This window comes from Camarhynchus parvulus, chromosome 20 (assembly GCF_901933205.1).
Source record: "Camarhynchus parvulus chromosome 20, STF_HiC, whole genome shotgun sequence".
NCBI classification, from domain to species: domain Eukaryota; kingdom Metazoa; phylum Chordata; class Aves; order Passeriformes; family Thraupidae; genus Camarhynchus; species Camarhynchus parvulus.
This window is the reverse complement of record NC_044590.1, coordinates 9,289,239-9,305,332: the sequence shown is the minus strand read 5'-3', so window position 1 is coordinate 9,305,332 and position 16,094 is coordinate 9,289,239. Positions and strand designations below refer to the sequence as shown.

The 16,094-nt window shown below is 43.5% G+C and overlaps 1 protein-coding gene across 1 annotated transcript in view; it reads left to right on the top strand.

Moving 5' to 3' along the window:
- TOP1 (DNA topoisomerase I) overlaps positions 1–16,094 on the top strand; it is a 65,924-nt gene that overhangs the window by 41,584 nt on the left and 8,246 nt on the right. The window contains exons 6-13 of the mRNA XM_030962986.1: positions 587–682; positions 3,107–3,182; positions 4,139–4,236; positions 8,576–8,691; positions 11,949–12,070; positions 12,761–12,883; positions 14,292–14,479; positions 15,101–15,245. Of these exons, the coding sequence (XP_030818846.1) occupies positions 587–682; positions 3,107–3,182; positions 4,139–4,236; positions 8,576–8,691; positions 11,949–12,070; positions 12,761–12,883; positions 14,292–14,479; positions 15,101–15,245 (964 nt within the window). The remainder of the gene's footprint in view (positions 1–586; positions 683–3,106; positions 3,183–4,138; positions 4,237–8,575; positions 8,692–11,948; positions 12,071–12,760; positions 12,884–14,291; positions 14,480–15,100; positions 15,246–16,094) is intronic.

Here is a 16,094-nt window from a genome sequence, read left to right as displayed (position 1 = left end):
GTGGTCTGTTGAAAGGGACAGGATTGTTTGCTTCCTCCAGTTTGGACAGTGAAAAGAGACTGATCTGTTTAACTTTGCCAAATCTTTGTTTCCTTTTCTGGTTTTCACATGCCTCAATATTTAATTGGCAAAATGTTCCAGGGAATAGCTTTCAAATCTTTGTTTAGTTGATAATCTTTTTCTGTCTTAGAAGGCTCAATAAGGATATTGAGTTGAGACTAAATAACATCCTGCATTTGAGTCCACACAGGCATTTCAGTTTTTAAGTCTATTTGAAAGTGCTGGAAGCTACAATTGTTTTTACTCAAAACCTCAGAGAAACAAAATGAACTTTGAGCCGTTGAAATTGAACTTGATGTTTCTTGAGAAATGGCAAATGTGTAGACATTGAATTACTCTCCTTACACTGTCTGTGAGTATTCAGAAAATGACACATCTCAGGCCTTTGCTGTCTTGTCATGGCAGCACATTCCATGGAAGACGTGCCCATTTTGCAGATGATTATTTCTTAAAACTTAGCTGTTGCTGGCTTCCAAGAAACTTCATCTTTGAAAGTAGAACTGTGTTTCTTTGCTTCTTTTTGTAGTCCACCACGTATTAAAGATGAGCCAGATGATGATGGGTTTTATGCATCTCCTAAAGAGGACTCCAAACCCCTGAAGAGACCTCGAGAGGATGATGAGTAAGTAGTGTGGGTGCTGGTGACTTGGATGTTTGCCTTTTGTTTTAAAAGGAGAACATTGAGGGAGCAGGTGGAATTTCAAGTGATCAGCACAGACTTCTTGAGATGGGTACTGGAGGTCTGAGACCAGACTCCCTATGCTGTTACAAGCTCTCTGAGCAGGGCAGGGGTAGTATTTGTGCTGTGCAAGGCAAAATGCCACTACCTGCTTCTGCAGATGGTGCTGTGAAATGTTGCAGAACTAGTAAATAAAAAAGAAAAACCCCAGAAGGCAGGTAAGGACTGATGAAGACTGTAAAACAGAAATGTGAGCACGTGAGGTATTAACGTAGCTAAGTGGCTGCAGTGGTTTCTGTTGGGCAAGGAAATGACTGCATGAGAGGCAGAAAATGCACTGTCAGCCTGTTTGGAGGCAGGGGGAGGTTTCCCTGCACTGCCTGGCGTGGTTTGCCTGGAGTCTTAATGTGTCACAAGTTGTGCTGAGGGTTGTTGTCTCCAAGGGAAACACCCATGATGTTTTCCTGACACAGGAACCCCTGAAATACAAGTTCAGCTCCATCTCACTGGGATCTGCTGCTGTGCCCATCCAGCTCTTCAGGGTAGTTTGTCCTTGTTAGCAGGCAGGAGTTAAAGGCCAGGAAGGGTTTCACCATGGCAGCACCCCATCCCTACAGCTCTCATTTCCAAGAGACATGGGTGGGACATCTTTTCTTTTGTGTAATCACTTGCTGCCTTCTGCGAGCTTTATATGACTTCCCCTCTCACATCTGCAATGAAAAGATTAAGAATTGGGGTGTTCCTGTACATTAGGGAGTGTTTTGTTTGCATAGAGCTCAAGAATAGTGACAGTAAGGTTGAGTGCCTATGGATGAGCATCAAGGGGAAGGCTGGTAAGGCAGATAATCCTGCTGGGAGCCTTGTTCCAGACCACCCAACCAGGATGAAGAGGTGGATGAACTATGCTGTGAGTGGCTGGCTGATGTTTCACCACTGCCAGCTCTTGTTGTTGTGGGGGACTTTAACCTGCTGGATACCTACTGCAAACTCAACACAGCAGAGAGGAGGCAGGCTGGGAGGTTCCTGGAGTGTGTGGAAAAGAACTTTCTGTCTCAGCTGGTAAGGACAGCTGTGGCCTTACAGGGGCAGCACCCTGCTGGACCTGCTGTTTACAAACAGAAGGGCAGGTGGGAGATGTGCTGGTTGGAGGCTGTCATGGGCATCAGTGCACTGAGACCACCAGCATTGATGTTCAACAAGACCGAGTGCCACTTCTGACACTTTGATCATGACCCTCTGTAGTGCTCCAGGCTGGGGCAGAGTTGCTGGAAAGTGCCCAGCAGAAAAGGCCCTGGGGATGGTGGTCAGCAGCAGCTGAACGTGAGCCCTGGTGGCCAAGAAGGCCAATGGCACATGGCCTGTATCAGGAGTAGTGTGGCCAGCAGGACCAGGGAGGTGATTCTGCCCCTTTTACTGGGCACTGGTGAGGGCACCTCAAGTTCTGGGCCCCTCAATTCAGGAAGGACATAGAGGTGTGGGAAGAAGTGCAGAAGAAGGCAATGAAGCTCAGGAAGGGTCTGGAGCACCAGTCCAATGAGGGGCAGCTGGGGGGGCTCAGCCTGGAGAAGAGAAAGCTCAGGGGTGACCTTATCACTCTGCAGAACTCCCTGACAGGAGGGTGCAGCAGCTGGGGGTCAGGCTCTGCTCCCTGCAACAAGGGATGGGACAAGAGGACATGGTCTTAAGCTGCCAGGGGACGTTTAGGTTGGACATAAGGAGGAATTTCTTCACAGAAAGGGTGATTAGACATTGGAATGGGCTGCCCAGGGAGGTGGTGGAGTCACTGTCCCTGGAGGTGTTTAAGGAAAGACTGAACATGGCACTCAATGTCCTGGTCTGGTTGACAAGGTGATGTTGAGTCACAGGTTGGACTGGGTGATCTCAGAGGTCTTTTCCAACCTGGAAATGAGGTTGTGTTTGTGGAATTTGCCAGTACTCAATTTTGCTATTGTTTGAACTAGTGGGGGTGCAAAGAGTGAGTCTTGTGGGCAAGATCCCAGACTGATGACTGGAAAGAGAGTTGGGATAGAACATGCCAATAAGGTTATACCCATTTATCCCATCCCATGGAATCACTGAGTGGCTGCTAATGCTTTTGAATTGCTCCTTCATTGAGGAAGATGTTTGTTTCAGCAGTGAAACTTGTGGAGAGGTATTGATAATAAAATCTTGTAGGTTTTCTAGGCTGTTGTGCTGGATTGGGATTATTGAGGCTTCTGAAAGAGCAGGGTATAAATTATATTCTTTAGAAGTTAAAAATGCCAGCTATGCTGCAAGATTGTGCACATAAACTTTGTATGTCTATGATTTCTCTTTATTTGGAATGGAAAATGGATCAATTTCATCAGCAAGTCTTTCTGTTCTTAGTGCTGACTACAAACCCAAGAAAATCAAAACAGAAGACATCAAGAAAGCAAAGAAAAGGAAACAAGAGGAAGAAGAGGTAATGTGACAGAATTTATTTTTATCATAAAGAAGAGCCAGGCTATTTGGTGTGGGATTATGCAGAGCAGAGGGAGTCTGATTTTGTCTGGAACAGAGCTGTGTGTGGCAGATCCCCACTTATGGTGCAGATATTAACTTATCTGAACTGTAATTTATAAAAGGTCAGGGAAACTTTCTTTCCAACCCTTAAAACAATGGGTGGAGAAGATGCCTCCAGGACATGAACTTCCAGGCTGTTCCAGGCAATTCACAATCCTTCTGTTAAGGAGCTGGCAGGGGGCAGGGGAGCCTTGCTCACACCATGTGGTAATTGCACAGATGATGTGGCAGGATCCAGAGGCAGGGGAGATGGAAAAGGGATTACATGCTAGAAGGAAGCTTAAAGCATTTAGATGGAGTCTAGGTGGAAATCTCTTTGGAGAGGGACTGGAAAAGGTTAGCCATAATTTGGAACTGACAAACTACACATCTAGCAAAGACACCCTTGTGAGACACACGTTGCAGCACCTCTGGGCAATGGGGTTAATTCTTCCCTTCATAGGAACTGTCTCTGCACTGAGCATGCGCCAGGATAATCCCAGAAGCCACCTGACCATGGTGGTTGTGCTCTGCAGCATTTGCCAGATCAGACACACCAGTGCAGGCCAGGGAGGAGGTTCTGTAACACAGCAGTTCCCTTCCCATGGCCCAGACTTGCCCCCTATCAGGTGATAGGCTGTGTGCATTTAGCATGTCCCCAGTGTAAAGTAAAAGAATTTGCCTGAAAACTTGAGCAGGACCATCAGCAGACTTTGACTTAATGGGATGATCTAAGAGCACATTTATGTGGTGAAGCCACAGGAATTCAGCTCTTATATACCCCAAGAGAAAGAGTCTTTTAGTTTTAACACATCTTTTCAGGGGAGGGGGGAAAATACAGTAGCTTGTTCTAACAGCATCTTACTCATTTTGCAGGACAGCAAAGCAAAGAAAGTCAAGAGCAAAGATAAGAAAGTCCCTGAAGCAGACAAAAGAAAGAAGCCGAAAAAAGAAGAGGAGCAAAAATGGAAATGGTAACTATATATAGTCAGTGCTGTAGGCTCCCATCTGCACCTGGACTTGCCTGTACCTCCCATGCTGGCTGAATAAGCACATCTGGCTTTCTCTTCTGTTGATTCATGAGGATTTGTTCTGAGTAATTGGCTTACTTTCTGGTAAGCTCTAAATAAATATCTCATTCACTGCGTTCATCCTCTGAAGTAGAAGCGATATCCCTAAAACAGGAAATAAGTGTTTTGTAGGGTTGTCTGGGTGGTTGGTTTTTTTTTTTTTCCCGTATCTGTGTCATTTAGAGGCTGCCTGTAATGATCAGATACCAATATTCTTGTGCCCAGAAGCTGCTCTGTGCTGAAACTCTTCAGAGCACTACGAAAGCTTGGAGGCTTGGGGGTGTCAGCAGGAATATATTAATAGGTGCAGGTGGATTAAGGAATATTTTAATGTGTGCAGATGTGTTAATCAGTATTCTAGTAGAACTTATCTGTGTTCCATGGAGGTACAGCATGAGTGGGTGTCAGCTGTGCTTCTCAAAACTGCTCCTGCCTCTGGCACAAAAATGAGACTTGATCAAGTGACCAGTTAGCTCAGCCTGTTTGACAGATGATTTCTGAAAATGAGTTTTAAATGAAGAACACTTTCTGTCTTGCCCAGGATCCTTAGGTAACATCACTGAAGTTGTACTTTCACCCACTCTAAATTTTTTTAGAACCTTTTTTAAATAAGTCTGACCTTTGTGGTTCATTTGGAAGACAAACTTGTGATGCATCAGTAGTGCTCTGTGTAAGAAACCTGCTGGATACTTTTAACCTTCCATAGTAATTTAAGCTGTTATTTCTAGATTTGAGGGAGCTACCATTTTGTGTGTGTTGAAATTTTGGCCTTAGTACTTCCCTCATTTTAGTGCCTGTGTACTTCTTGAAAGCATGTGTGTTTTCTGCCCACCTGTAATGTATTTTTATGACCTTTCAGGGATGTTTCCTTGATCTTTTCTCAGATCATTTGGCTATTTTTAATAGATCTGTAGAGTTGGGGAAAGTCTTTGCAATCTTCTTCAATCCTGTCAGGTTCAATCCTTTACTCCTTTATTGGCACTATTACTGATTCATCCTTAAAAAGAAAAAAATCTTTTGTAGTGTTTATAGTCTTTACATATTTCTCTTTAACTGTCACAACTTCCTCAGAACATCAGCACTTGCAAATCTTTTTCATACTTGAATACTCCCTTAGAAACTTGGGTTTACAGCCTCTCCCCAAAACTTCCCCTTTTCCCTTAGCAATCCACTTTTTTCTCAAATCCTTTGACAGCATATTTAATGTGCTGTAACATTACCAAACTACAGGGACACAAAGCAATAGGAAGATACAGAAGGTCTTTTTAAGCCTTAACAATCTGTTGTCTTTTTGGCTTTGTCTCAGCTCCCCTTACTGGTTCTGTCGAACCATATCCTGTTATCCCAGCTCCCTTCTATTGTGGGCTGTGTCCTTGAACAGCAGACCTTTACTGGAAAGCTGTGCTGATCGCCCCTCACTCACCTGGGCAGCACAGGCCCCTGTAGTGGTGTTAAGCCCTGCAGTTTGTGCTTACTGCTGAGGAAAAGTGCCTTGGAAAGCATGTTTTGCATTATTTGGCACAAGGTAGCTGATTCCTTCTGCTGATGTTCCTGTCATCCATCTGCAGTTCTGTATAGCCTGTCTCTGCAGGACAAGGTTTCATCTGCACTTCACTTGTTTCTCTTAAGGGCATTTTATGTTCCATCTGACTCAATTTTCTGAGTGTCTGATACCTTTTTTTGGCTGCCTCCTCAAGTGCTTGCTGCCTTGAGCATTTTGATCCTCACTTGTGTGAATGCTTGATGCAGACATCCCCAAGGCACCAGCCTCATTCATCACTGTGTGCAGCTCTTGCAGAGGTCATTTTCATGCCCCATCGGCATGTGAACAATGTGATCCAGAAGTGCACCTCAGGAGCACTTCTCCCACCTTGTGTTATAGCAAGTTCATTTCCTTGAAATAACATATCCCTGAGGTATGTTCTGGATTTTTTTCCCCCCAAGAATGTTCTCTCTTTTCATTCCACTTGAAAGATCTTCTCCAACTTTTCCTTCCTGAGCCACCCTGGCATATTTAGACAGGGTTGATGTGGGATTTAATTAAGAAGCCTATATGACTGATGAGTTGTTGCTGGAATCAGTGAGGCAGCATTCTCCCACAAAATCATGTGTACAACGTTGCTTTAGAACCAGAAACTGCCAAGGGCAGTGGTGCTGTAATGCTTTTCCTGTTTGAAACTAAATGAGGATGAAAAATGAGCTACACTCAGGAGACTCACTTTTATCTTTTGTCTTAATGCTTATGTGTGATGTGTAGGAAGGTGGAGGTGGGATTGGGGATGGTTTGTAGTCTTTTGGGGGCACACTTTCTGGTAGTTTTGAGCCTAGAAACTACCCCATGAATCCCATGTTTCCTTGTAGCCTTCCCAGAAGGCACAATGTCCTTCTGCTATCTCTTTGAACTGCTGCCTTTCTAATACTTATTTTACATGCATCCTTTGTAAAAGAACAGAAAGGGATAGAGGTACTGAATTTCTCACCAAGTAAATACCAGAGGAATAAATTAAAAAAAACAAGAATGACAAACCTGTCCTGAAAAGCAGTAACTACTGTGAATGATGCCCTTATTTTATTCTTACTGGAATAAAATTGCTCATTGTGAGAGAGAAGAAGCTTATTCTGGCTGAGAGTGGTTTAGATTTATTTTGCTGAAAGGAGCTTCTGGGTGGAAGAACCTAGGCCTGTGTTTGACAAAATATTTATATTTCTAGCTTCTAATTAATAAAAGAAAAATAAAACAAAGCACAACAATCATTAGGAATGTAAATATTTGGAATCTGTGTCAATATTGGTTTCTTATATCAACATGGTTTACTCAAGCCTTCTTTTCAGCCAGGGACTGAAGTCTGACATGCACTTCTGTATTGATAGCTGGGTTTGGGTGCTTTGCTGTTAAAGCTGTTGAATCTCATCAGAAGAAGTCAGGTCCAGTGGTGTGGTCAAAGATGGTGCCTTTCAAACTCCAGCCAGCTGCTGTGTTGCTGCTGTTCCTAAATTGTTGATGTATAGACACGAGTGAAGCATTTTGAGCGTCTTCTAGCAGAAACTCTTCTCTCTGTACAGTGTTTATCTTCCACGCTGTGACTTCTATCTCAGTAGAGATGAAGCAATCAGTCAGTGCATCACAGCTCCTGAGATGGAGGCAGTCCATGCACATCCTTCCTCAGCTGCTGTGGCACCTGGAATGGGAATGCTGCTCTTTAGGGCTGACACCAGACAGAAGCTTAAACTCCTTTTTTTTATTGTCATGGCTGCTCAACAAAGTCGTCTGGGCAATTCAGAGACTGAGTGCTGTGACAGGTTAATGGTCTTCCAGTTGATTGATCACTAAGGTGAAATAGCCTTTCCCAGCAGGGAATCCTGTGCCAGCAGCATGTAGCATAATGTCGTGGTAATCATGAAAGGAGCTTGGAGGGGAAGAGTGTGGAATCAGTGGCCTGGGCACTGGGAACTGGGGGGAGGATCCTGGCCTGGCAGGACCCTTTTCTCTGCAGATGAATTGCTGACCCTGTTCCCTTGGAATGTGGGATTGGTGGCGCCTGCCTTGCTGTGTTGTGATACCAAATGCATCACTTGCAAAGCATTTTTATAGAGCATTTTTTATAGAGCGTCTTTAAGGCAAACATGCAGTTTTCTGGGCTGCTCTGTTTTTATTCAACTATGCTTTTCTTACCCAGAGAATTGGAATGAATTTAAAATGACAGAGCAGGTTTTAGTCTTTCTTGTCCAAGCAGGTTTGTTCTCATTTAGGTCATAAATGAGCATCTGTTTCTTTATCTCTGCCCTTAATGGCATATTGTCCACATCTGAAAGCAGCTGCATAATATACCACAATTGTTTGACTTTGCTGAGCAGGCATCCTGGACCTGATGTTAGATCACAGCTGAAACTAATTTGGCATGATCCTTGCTGGTTTACAGGGTCCAAGTCTTATTTTCTTAAGATCTAAGCAATTTCTGCTGTGTGATTTTGTGAAAAGAGGAGCACATGAGAGGTGAGGAATAGGATGGCATCAGATAATCTGCAGCCCAAGTTGTTCTGCTCATGGTTATGACTGTGCTTTTGGAAAAAGAAAAAGAAAAAAAAAGGGATTAAATGGTGATAGTACATTGAGTATTTGTTGTTGGTGTGTACCTGACAAAGCAGTGATTTCTTGCTGGTTTAGCATACTCTCATACCCACACAGTAATAAAATGAAGATTGGGAGCTTAAAATTGTATTGGTTCATATTTCTCTCTTGAAGGTGGGAAGAAGAGCGCTACCCTGAAGGCATCAAATGGAAGTTCCTAGAGCACAAAGGTCCTGTATTTGCTCCACCATATGAACCTCTGCCTGAAAATGTCAAGTTTTATTATGATGGTGAGTTAATCTGTGTTTCTACTTGCTAGGAAGGGAAATAAACATCTCAGGGTATTGCAGTGTTCTTCTGGGGACTGAAGAGCTGAGGAGGTGGTTGAGTTTTAGTGGTTCACTTAAATCAGCTCCTCAGCAGCAAAGTGAGGTTGTGGATGGAAAGAAATTTACCTGAGCCTGCTGAATTCTGCTCACTGAAGTGACACAGGGATTGAACCTGCTCTCAGTCCCTTATGGGGGTGAATCTCTCCGGTTCCTTAGCAGAATGAGGGTGTCTGATGCCTCAGAGTAGCAGTGACCAGTGGAGTATGTAATTGTAGCTGCCTCATCACTGGTCACCTCTAGGCTTGCTCTTGTTTTCTTTAACCTCAAGAACTGCAACTTCCATCATCCATGGTGAAATTCATCATCATTTAGTGACATGAGCGAAATAAAAGACAATTGAATTTGGGTACAGATGATTAGGATCTTGTAGGAATGAATGGGATGACCCTGGGCTCAAGGACACAGCCCTCTCATGTAAGTCACGGTCCCATTTCCTGACCACTGCCTGTGGTAGAACTAATTGGTGTGGGATTTAAGTATCCTGGGCTGCCTGGCTGGTAGAGGCTCATGTGAAAGGGATTATATGATGTGATGCCTGTTGGAGCCTGGACTTGATGACCTGTGTGTTTCCTTTCTGTGATCATGTTAAATGAAGGATCAAATTAACCCAGGATTGAATTAAGTGGGAGGTATTTGAATGGATGAAAATGTAATTTTTGGTGATGGGGACATCTGCACATGGAACTCTTCCAGGAGCAACGTGCTGTTTTCATGTGACATGACACAGTGTTTTGAAATACTGAGGAATAGGTGGCATTACATTTTCAGCAGCAAAGTAGTGAAATAAATATGCTGAAGCCTATTAAAGGCCATGTCCAAGCAAGTAGCACAGTGATCAAGGATGTCTGCAGCCTTCTTTCTTAGGGTTTGATAAGAACTGATGCAAAGTTGGAGATTGTTTTCCTGTACTGAAAAATGCATGATCTCTCCTGTTGTCTAGAGAAGGGGAGGGGCAGATTGCACTGTGCTATCCCTTGGTGCAGACAGCAATAAGCTCCTCATCTCTCCAGCCATCTATTTCACAGAGCCTCTGCAGGGATTTCTGCAACTTCTGCAACTTCTGCCTCTGTCATCACAGAAATTCATCAATAAGCTCAACAGTCATGGGTTGGGCTGGGAGGGGATCTGGCAAATAAAGACATCCCATAAGTCTTCCTTGAGAAACTAGGCAAAAAATCAGAACTCTGATTTACACAGCAGCTGCTGAGAGCCTCTGTCTGTGCTCACAAGGCATTGTCTCATTTCAAGATTATCCCAGGGTGATTTGTAGAGCCCAGTAATGAGGCTGTGGCTGGCCAGCAGCCGGCTCACACCGGAGGAATCTGTCCCTGGCCTAGGGATTCACTGCCTGCTTTCATCTCACATAAAAACTGCTGGGGCTCTTGGAAGTGCCTGCGGTACTGACTCGGGGAAGGAACTTGAAATGCCAAAGCCATCCTTTTTCAGTGCCTGTGGGTTAACCAGTCACTGCTCACAGGCCAGAGGTGGCTCTGACTTCCACATTTTTCTGTAGATGGGGCAAGGTAAGAGTGTGGCACTTGCAGTCATGGCCATGGGGTTTCTTCTGCTTGTTATGTCCCCTGGTTGCTTTCTGGTTTTCAGTTTTAAATCAGGTATGCCTGATTTATATGCCTCTGCAATAAATCCTTTCTTTACTAGCACTGTCACTAAGAGCCTTTTCAAACCTTTGTGAAAAAAAAAAAAGGAAATTGTTTCCAATGAAATGTATTCTAAAGTGATTAGATAAAGGTGACTGAGCCTTCATCTAGCTGGGAAAAATATCAGACATTTTAGCCCCCTAACATGTTACTAACTCCATAGCCTCTGTCAAGCTGAAATTGTAGCCTGGAAAAACAGTTTCCCTTGCTGTCTCTCCCTTCCCCCATTTCCTGTTATAAGCAAACAAATGCTGTATTTTAGGTTACAGCTTAAAAATTGGCAGAGTTACTGTTGGTTTAATTTAATTGTGGAATATTCTCAGATCATTGGGAGGACGTTTTGCTAAGTCCTGTTTTACAAGACTTTATAGATCTTAAGGCTTTTTAGCTGACTCCCATGCTTTAATTTTAGAGATGATGCAACTTTTGAAAATATGTAGTAAACCCAAAGCATGGTATGTTTTTTTCCAAGAGCAGAGATTGAACAGTTTCCTGTGTTCACTAGTGTGCAGTAAAATGGCTGTTAAAAATCTCCAGGTATTGACGGCCAAGCATTGGAACTTTAAATATTTCTTGCAACTAAACTAACTGGAGATGTGAGCTGCATGCAGAATCCTTCAGAGGGATCACTGGCACCCCACATTTCATCAGGAATGCAGTCAAGACCAAAAAATGCTCGATAGGAATGTCAGATGTTGAATGCACAGCCTCGATGCAGCAGCAGCCTCTTTCCCTTGTGCTTCATTCTCCCCTTGCAGCAATTCCACTTTGTGCTGTAGTCATGCAGAGAAGCTGGAATGTGACCCCTCCATTCACGGACAGCTCAGTCTTTCTTAAAAATGGCTGCCTTTTGAGCCTGCTTTGGAGAGGCAGGAGTGCATTCCCACAGCAGAGAGAACAATTAGCAGAACCCTGACACGTTTCCTTGCAATGAGGGGAGAGTTCAATATTTGGCATCTCTCTCCAGCCTGTTTGTAGAGTATCCAGAGGAAGGGCTCTTCCTGCCTACAAGCAGCTAAAGGCTGGAAGGGGTGTTCCAAGGTGGAGTCTGTCTGTGCATTGAAAAGGAATACAGGGACTATTTTTCCCACATGTCTGAGTGCTGGAATATGAAATTTGATAAAGTCCCTGCCTTTTTGACATCAAACAGCTGTGTCACCCCAGGAGCACACCCAGCACGGGGGTGGCTCAGCAGAGGGTTTCCTGCAGCAGGCCTTTTCCCCTTCCTGCCCTGCAGCCCAGACCTGCCTCACATCAAATTGCTGTTGCTTTTTTTAATGTTTAGATTCCAGAGGAAATTTTTTTCAAAATGTTTGTGGTGGAAGTCAAGCAATTGTGCTCCTCTGTTTCCTTTGTCCATTCAAGTTGCTGTATTATGTAACATTTTAAGACAAACTTCTCCATAGTAAAAATATAATCCTTTAGGGTAGTTACTATGTTCTCTTTATGACTTTGATTCCTGTTTACCATTTTCTTTAAGAAGAAAACCTTTCTTTGTAGGTAAAGTCATGAAGCTGAGTACCAAAGCAGAAGAAGTTGCCACATTCTTTGCAAAAATGCTTGATCATGAGTACACTACAAAGGAGATCTTCAGGAAAAACTTCTTCAAGGACTGGAGGAAGGTATGCACATAGTCCTGGGCTGCAGTGACTGTGAACATGGCCAGTGTCTCCTCAGCACTGGCCAGAGAAAAGGGGCTGCTGTTCCATGCACGGTAAGGTTGGCTTGAGGCAACTAAAAGCTGCCTCAGACAGTAGCTGTGAAGTTTCCCATTTATCCTGTAGTTTCACCAGGAAGGACCCCACCATAAATGCCTTTCTAAACCAACAAAGTCAGGTTCCTCTGTTGCAGCACCATGGGGTGTAGCTGACTTGTCTGTTAATGCCTTGTGTAAGAGCCAGGTTTGCTACAAGGAAACCCCTTCCAAACAGATGTTCACTTCAGTCATCAGATGTAACAGCAAGCCTTAGATAAGTTTGGTGCAATTTTCCTGGATATATTTCTGGGTTTTTCTCCCCATCCCTCAGCAGTCCCAGTCAGGGGGTGGGAGTTCTTTGGAAAGTGGTGAAGCATTGGACAATGCTTGGGGACATCAGAACCCTGCAAGGCCAGTGCTCCATGGGATCTGCTGCTTGTCCTTTCCTCTGACCTCAGCTGGAGTCAGCCTGTGCAAGAATTTGGGGATTCCTGGGGGGGTTATTTTGAGAACCTGCCTGTTGTTCCTGTTTAGGCTGCCTGGAGTAGGGTAAGCTCTGCTATGCATGAAAACTTTCTGTGTGTGTAAACTTAAAGCACTGCTTTCCTTCTGCAAGGAAATGACCTCTGAAGAGAAGAGCACTATCACCAGCCTCAGCAAGTGTGACTTCACCCACATGAGCCAGTATTTCAAAGCTCAGTCAGAAGCTAGGAAACAGATGTCCAAGGAGGAAAAACAGGTACCAGTGGGAATTCTAGGAGGCTTCATGGTTGTAAACATCTTTGTGCAATCATTCCCCTTGCTGTGCATATGTCAGTGTTTTTCACCAGCTTTCAGATTATTGCTTTCATGTGAGCTGTGCAGCTCAGGTAGGGCAGAGCTCTGTGTTTACAGCTGAATCTTCATCCTGGCTTGAAGTGATATTGATAGGGCTGATCCTGCTTAGGGAAAGAAAGTTAAGCCAGTAACTGCTTAAGTTAAGTAACTGCTTAAGTCAATAAAGAGAATCAGAGGTGCTGCCTCTGGGCTCATTGGTCCCTGGGAAATAATGAGCAGTGGATAGTCAGTTAAGGATGGCTTAGATCAGGATGGTGGAAAGGATACAGCAATGCCATTAGTGAATAAAATGAGAGAAGAAATCTTAAACATCAAGTAATGCTGTTTTTTGAATAAAAAATGAACTTTATTATCCAGCAGCATGGCCACATGTCTCATAGGTTAAGAATTAAATTAACTGCAATGAATGTTGGAAGGTGGAAACTTCCCCCAAGTTCTCAGTTGATCTTCTGCAATGCTGTAGTAGCTGTCCTTTGAATGAAAGGCCTGGCAGCTTGGAATTACAGCCTTTGGGATCAGAGGGATCCCATCAAAATGGAGAGCCCTTGTCTTCCTGCTGTTTCTGTCTGATAAATGTGGGTGAGCCCTTGAGTTCCTGTCCATGGTGGCTCTTAAAACGGAGCAGAAGTGGCTTTTTCTGTTTCTTAGCTGGTGCAGCAGTGCTGTCTGTGGGTCAGATGTTTTATTTTGAGCTGCAGTGTTTTTATTTTTCCTGCTATATAATTAGAGTTCAGGCACAGAAGTATGCAGTGAAATCTCAGCACATTCTTTCTTAGAAGACTGTGTTCTGCTTGTGAAACCATTTGCTGACACAGGCTTGACATGCAGCAGCCTGGAGACATTCCTTTGCCTGCTTTCTGATGCTGAGTTCAAACACTGAAGTCTTTTATACACGGAATTTTTATACATAAACAACAAGACAGGAAGTCCAGTGGATGTCAAATGCTCAGTATAAAATATAAAATAGCAGTACTGTGCTGAGGATACCCTTGAAGCTGAGAGATATGGATAGAGATACACCCCTCTGTTGTGGCAAAATTGTAGCTGCCTTCACCAGCACTTACTTGTTTCCCTCAAATACAACTTTTCAGAGTTTTCACACATTCTTTCCCTTTTTCCAGTTTGTGCTGTGTGCGTTTTATGAATGCTTTTCTGGCCAGTCTGATACACTTGCCATGATGGGGATCTGGTTTTTGGTTGGGTCTTCAGCATTAGTGTGGCACAAATGTAAAAATTTTTCAAGTCTTGCCATATAAAGGTGTGTGTGGTGCTGCTTGGGCCCTATCATGTTTGCTTTTGGCTTTTCCCAGAAAATCAAAGAGGAGAACGAGCGGCTATTGAAGGAGTATGGTTACTGTGTGATGGACAACCACAAGGAGAGGATTGCCAACTTTAAGATTGAGCCCCCAGGTCTGTTCCGAGGTCGTGGGAACCATCCCAAAATGGGGATGTTGAAGAGGCGCATCATGCCCGAAGACATCATCATAAACTGCAGCAAGTGAGCACTGCATGCTTCACACCCTGCCTTTGCTTTCTAGAGCTCATTTTTTAAAACCCTCTATAAGTTGATACTCAAACATGTAGAATTAGGGATGCAGCTTGTCTTGTTCTCATATGGATAAGAAACTGAGTCATACAAGCAAAGACTGAGCAAGGCAATCATGGGTTTCATGTAGAACTTTTCAACATATTTTCTTCCTCACGCCTACAGCCTACATCTGCCTAAGCTGCCTTTCCTGCTAGTATTTCCAGAAAATAATTTTCTTATACATAGGTTGCCCTACCTTGTCTTCCATGATGTTGAAGGCTAAGATTTGGTAGGCTTTTCTTCACTCTCTAGTCCTTATAAGTGTCCACACTATTAAATACAGTGCTCACAAATGATCCTAGCAATTACAGTATAATTCTTCAGCAGGTACATGTTAGTAGCAATTACATTCCTCATCTTTGTTCAATTTTATTTACTTGGTTGCCTGCTTGTGGAGATAATGCACTTGTGTTGCCTCAGTTCCTTTCCCTGCAGTTTCTTTGTGTAATGCTGTTTATTACCTTCTCTGTTTTGATGCTGGTGGGATTTTCTTTAACTAGCTTTTATGATCTGTTTTCTAATTCTCTGTAGGGATTCCAAAATCCCTGCCCCTCCACCAGGACACAAATGGAAGGAGGTTAGGCATGATAACAAGGTGACCTGGTTGGTGTCATGGACTGAGAACATCCAAGGCTCTATCAAATACATCATGTTGAACCCTAGCTCAAGAATTAAGGTAAAGATCCAGTTGAAAAAGCAAAAACAAAGCAATTTTCCTGGTCATGTTTCCAAGAAGCAAAGGTAGCTTGTGGTTAGGAGAGAGGTAGGAGATTAAGCTAGCTGGCTGTTTCATCCTACAGTGGTTAAAAAACAGAGGGAAGCTTCTATGCTTCTGTTCCCCCTTGAAAAGAGAGGATAGAGTTACTGCCCAGGAGAGCAGGTGAAATCTGGAAAAAGTCTCCTGAAAAGCATTGTGTCATTTTTAATAGGAATCCTTTAACCTGTATAAACCTAAAAGGAAGCAATTTATCCAAGAGCAGTCTTGCTCTGGTGGATATTTCACATACATTTGGCCTTAACTTCCCCTGCCTGGTGTTGCAGTGAAGTTCTAACCATGGGTTGTTAATTAGTTGTTTGTAAAATTAAAAACCCGGCCAGGCTCCTGGCTGAGAAGGCTGGTGAGGAGCTCATGACTGAAGGAAAATAAATTCCTGCTGTGGGAGCAAATACCCAGTCTGTGGATCAAGTCCATAAAAGCAAGAATTTAAGCTCCTTTCATGAAGTCTTTTTCTGAGAGATTTTTTCCTGGATTGGAAACACGGAGTTTGTCCTACAAATACAGGAGGAAAAATATCTCTGTTCCCTGTGAATTCCTGCCCTCTTTTTGCTGTGTCTTGAATATATAATAATGATGATGAACTGTTGATGTTGTTTTTGCCTTTTATGGGTATTTAATTACACAGCTGAAAGAACATAAGTGCCATCTGAATAAAGCAAAGGAAACCATTTGTATTTTGAGAAGCAGGGAAGATGTGTTCTTTTGTGTCTCTCTCTAGTTGCTTCCATGGAAGTATTTAATATCATG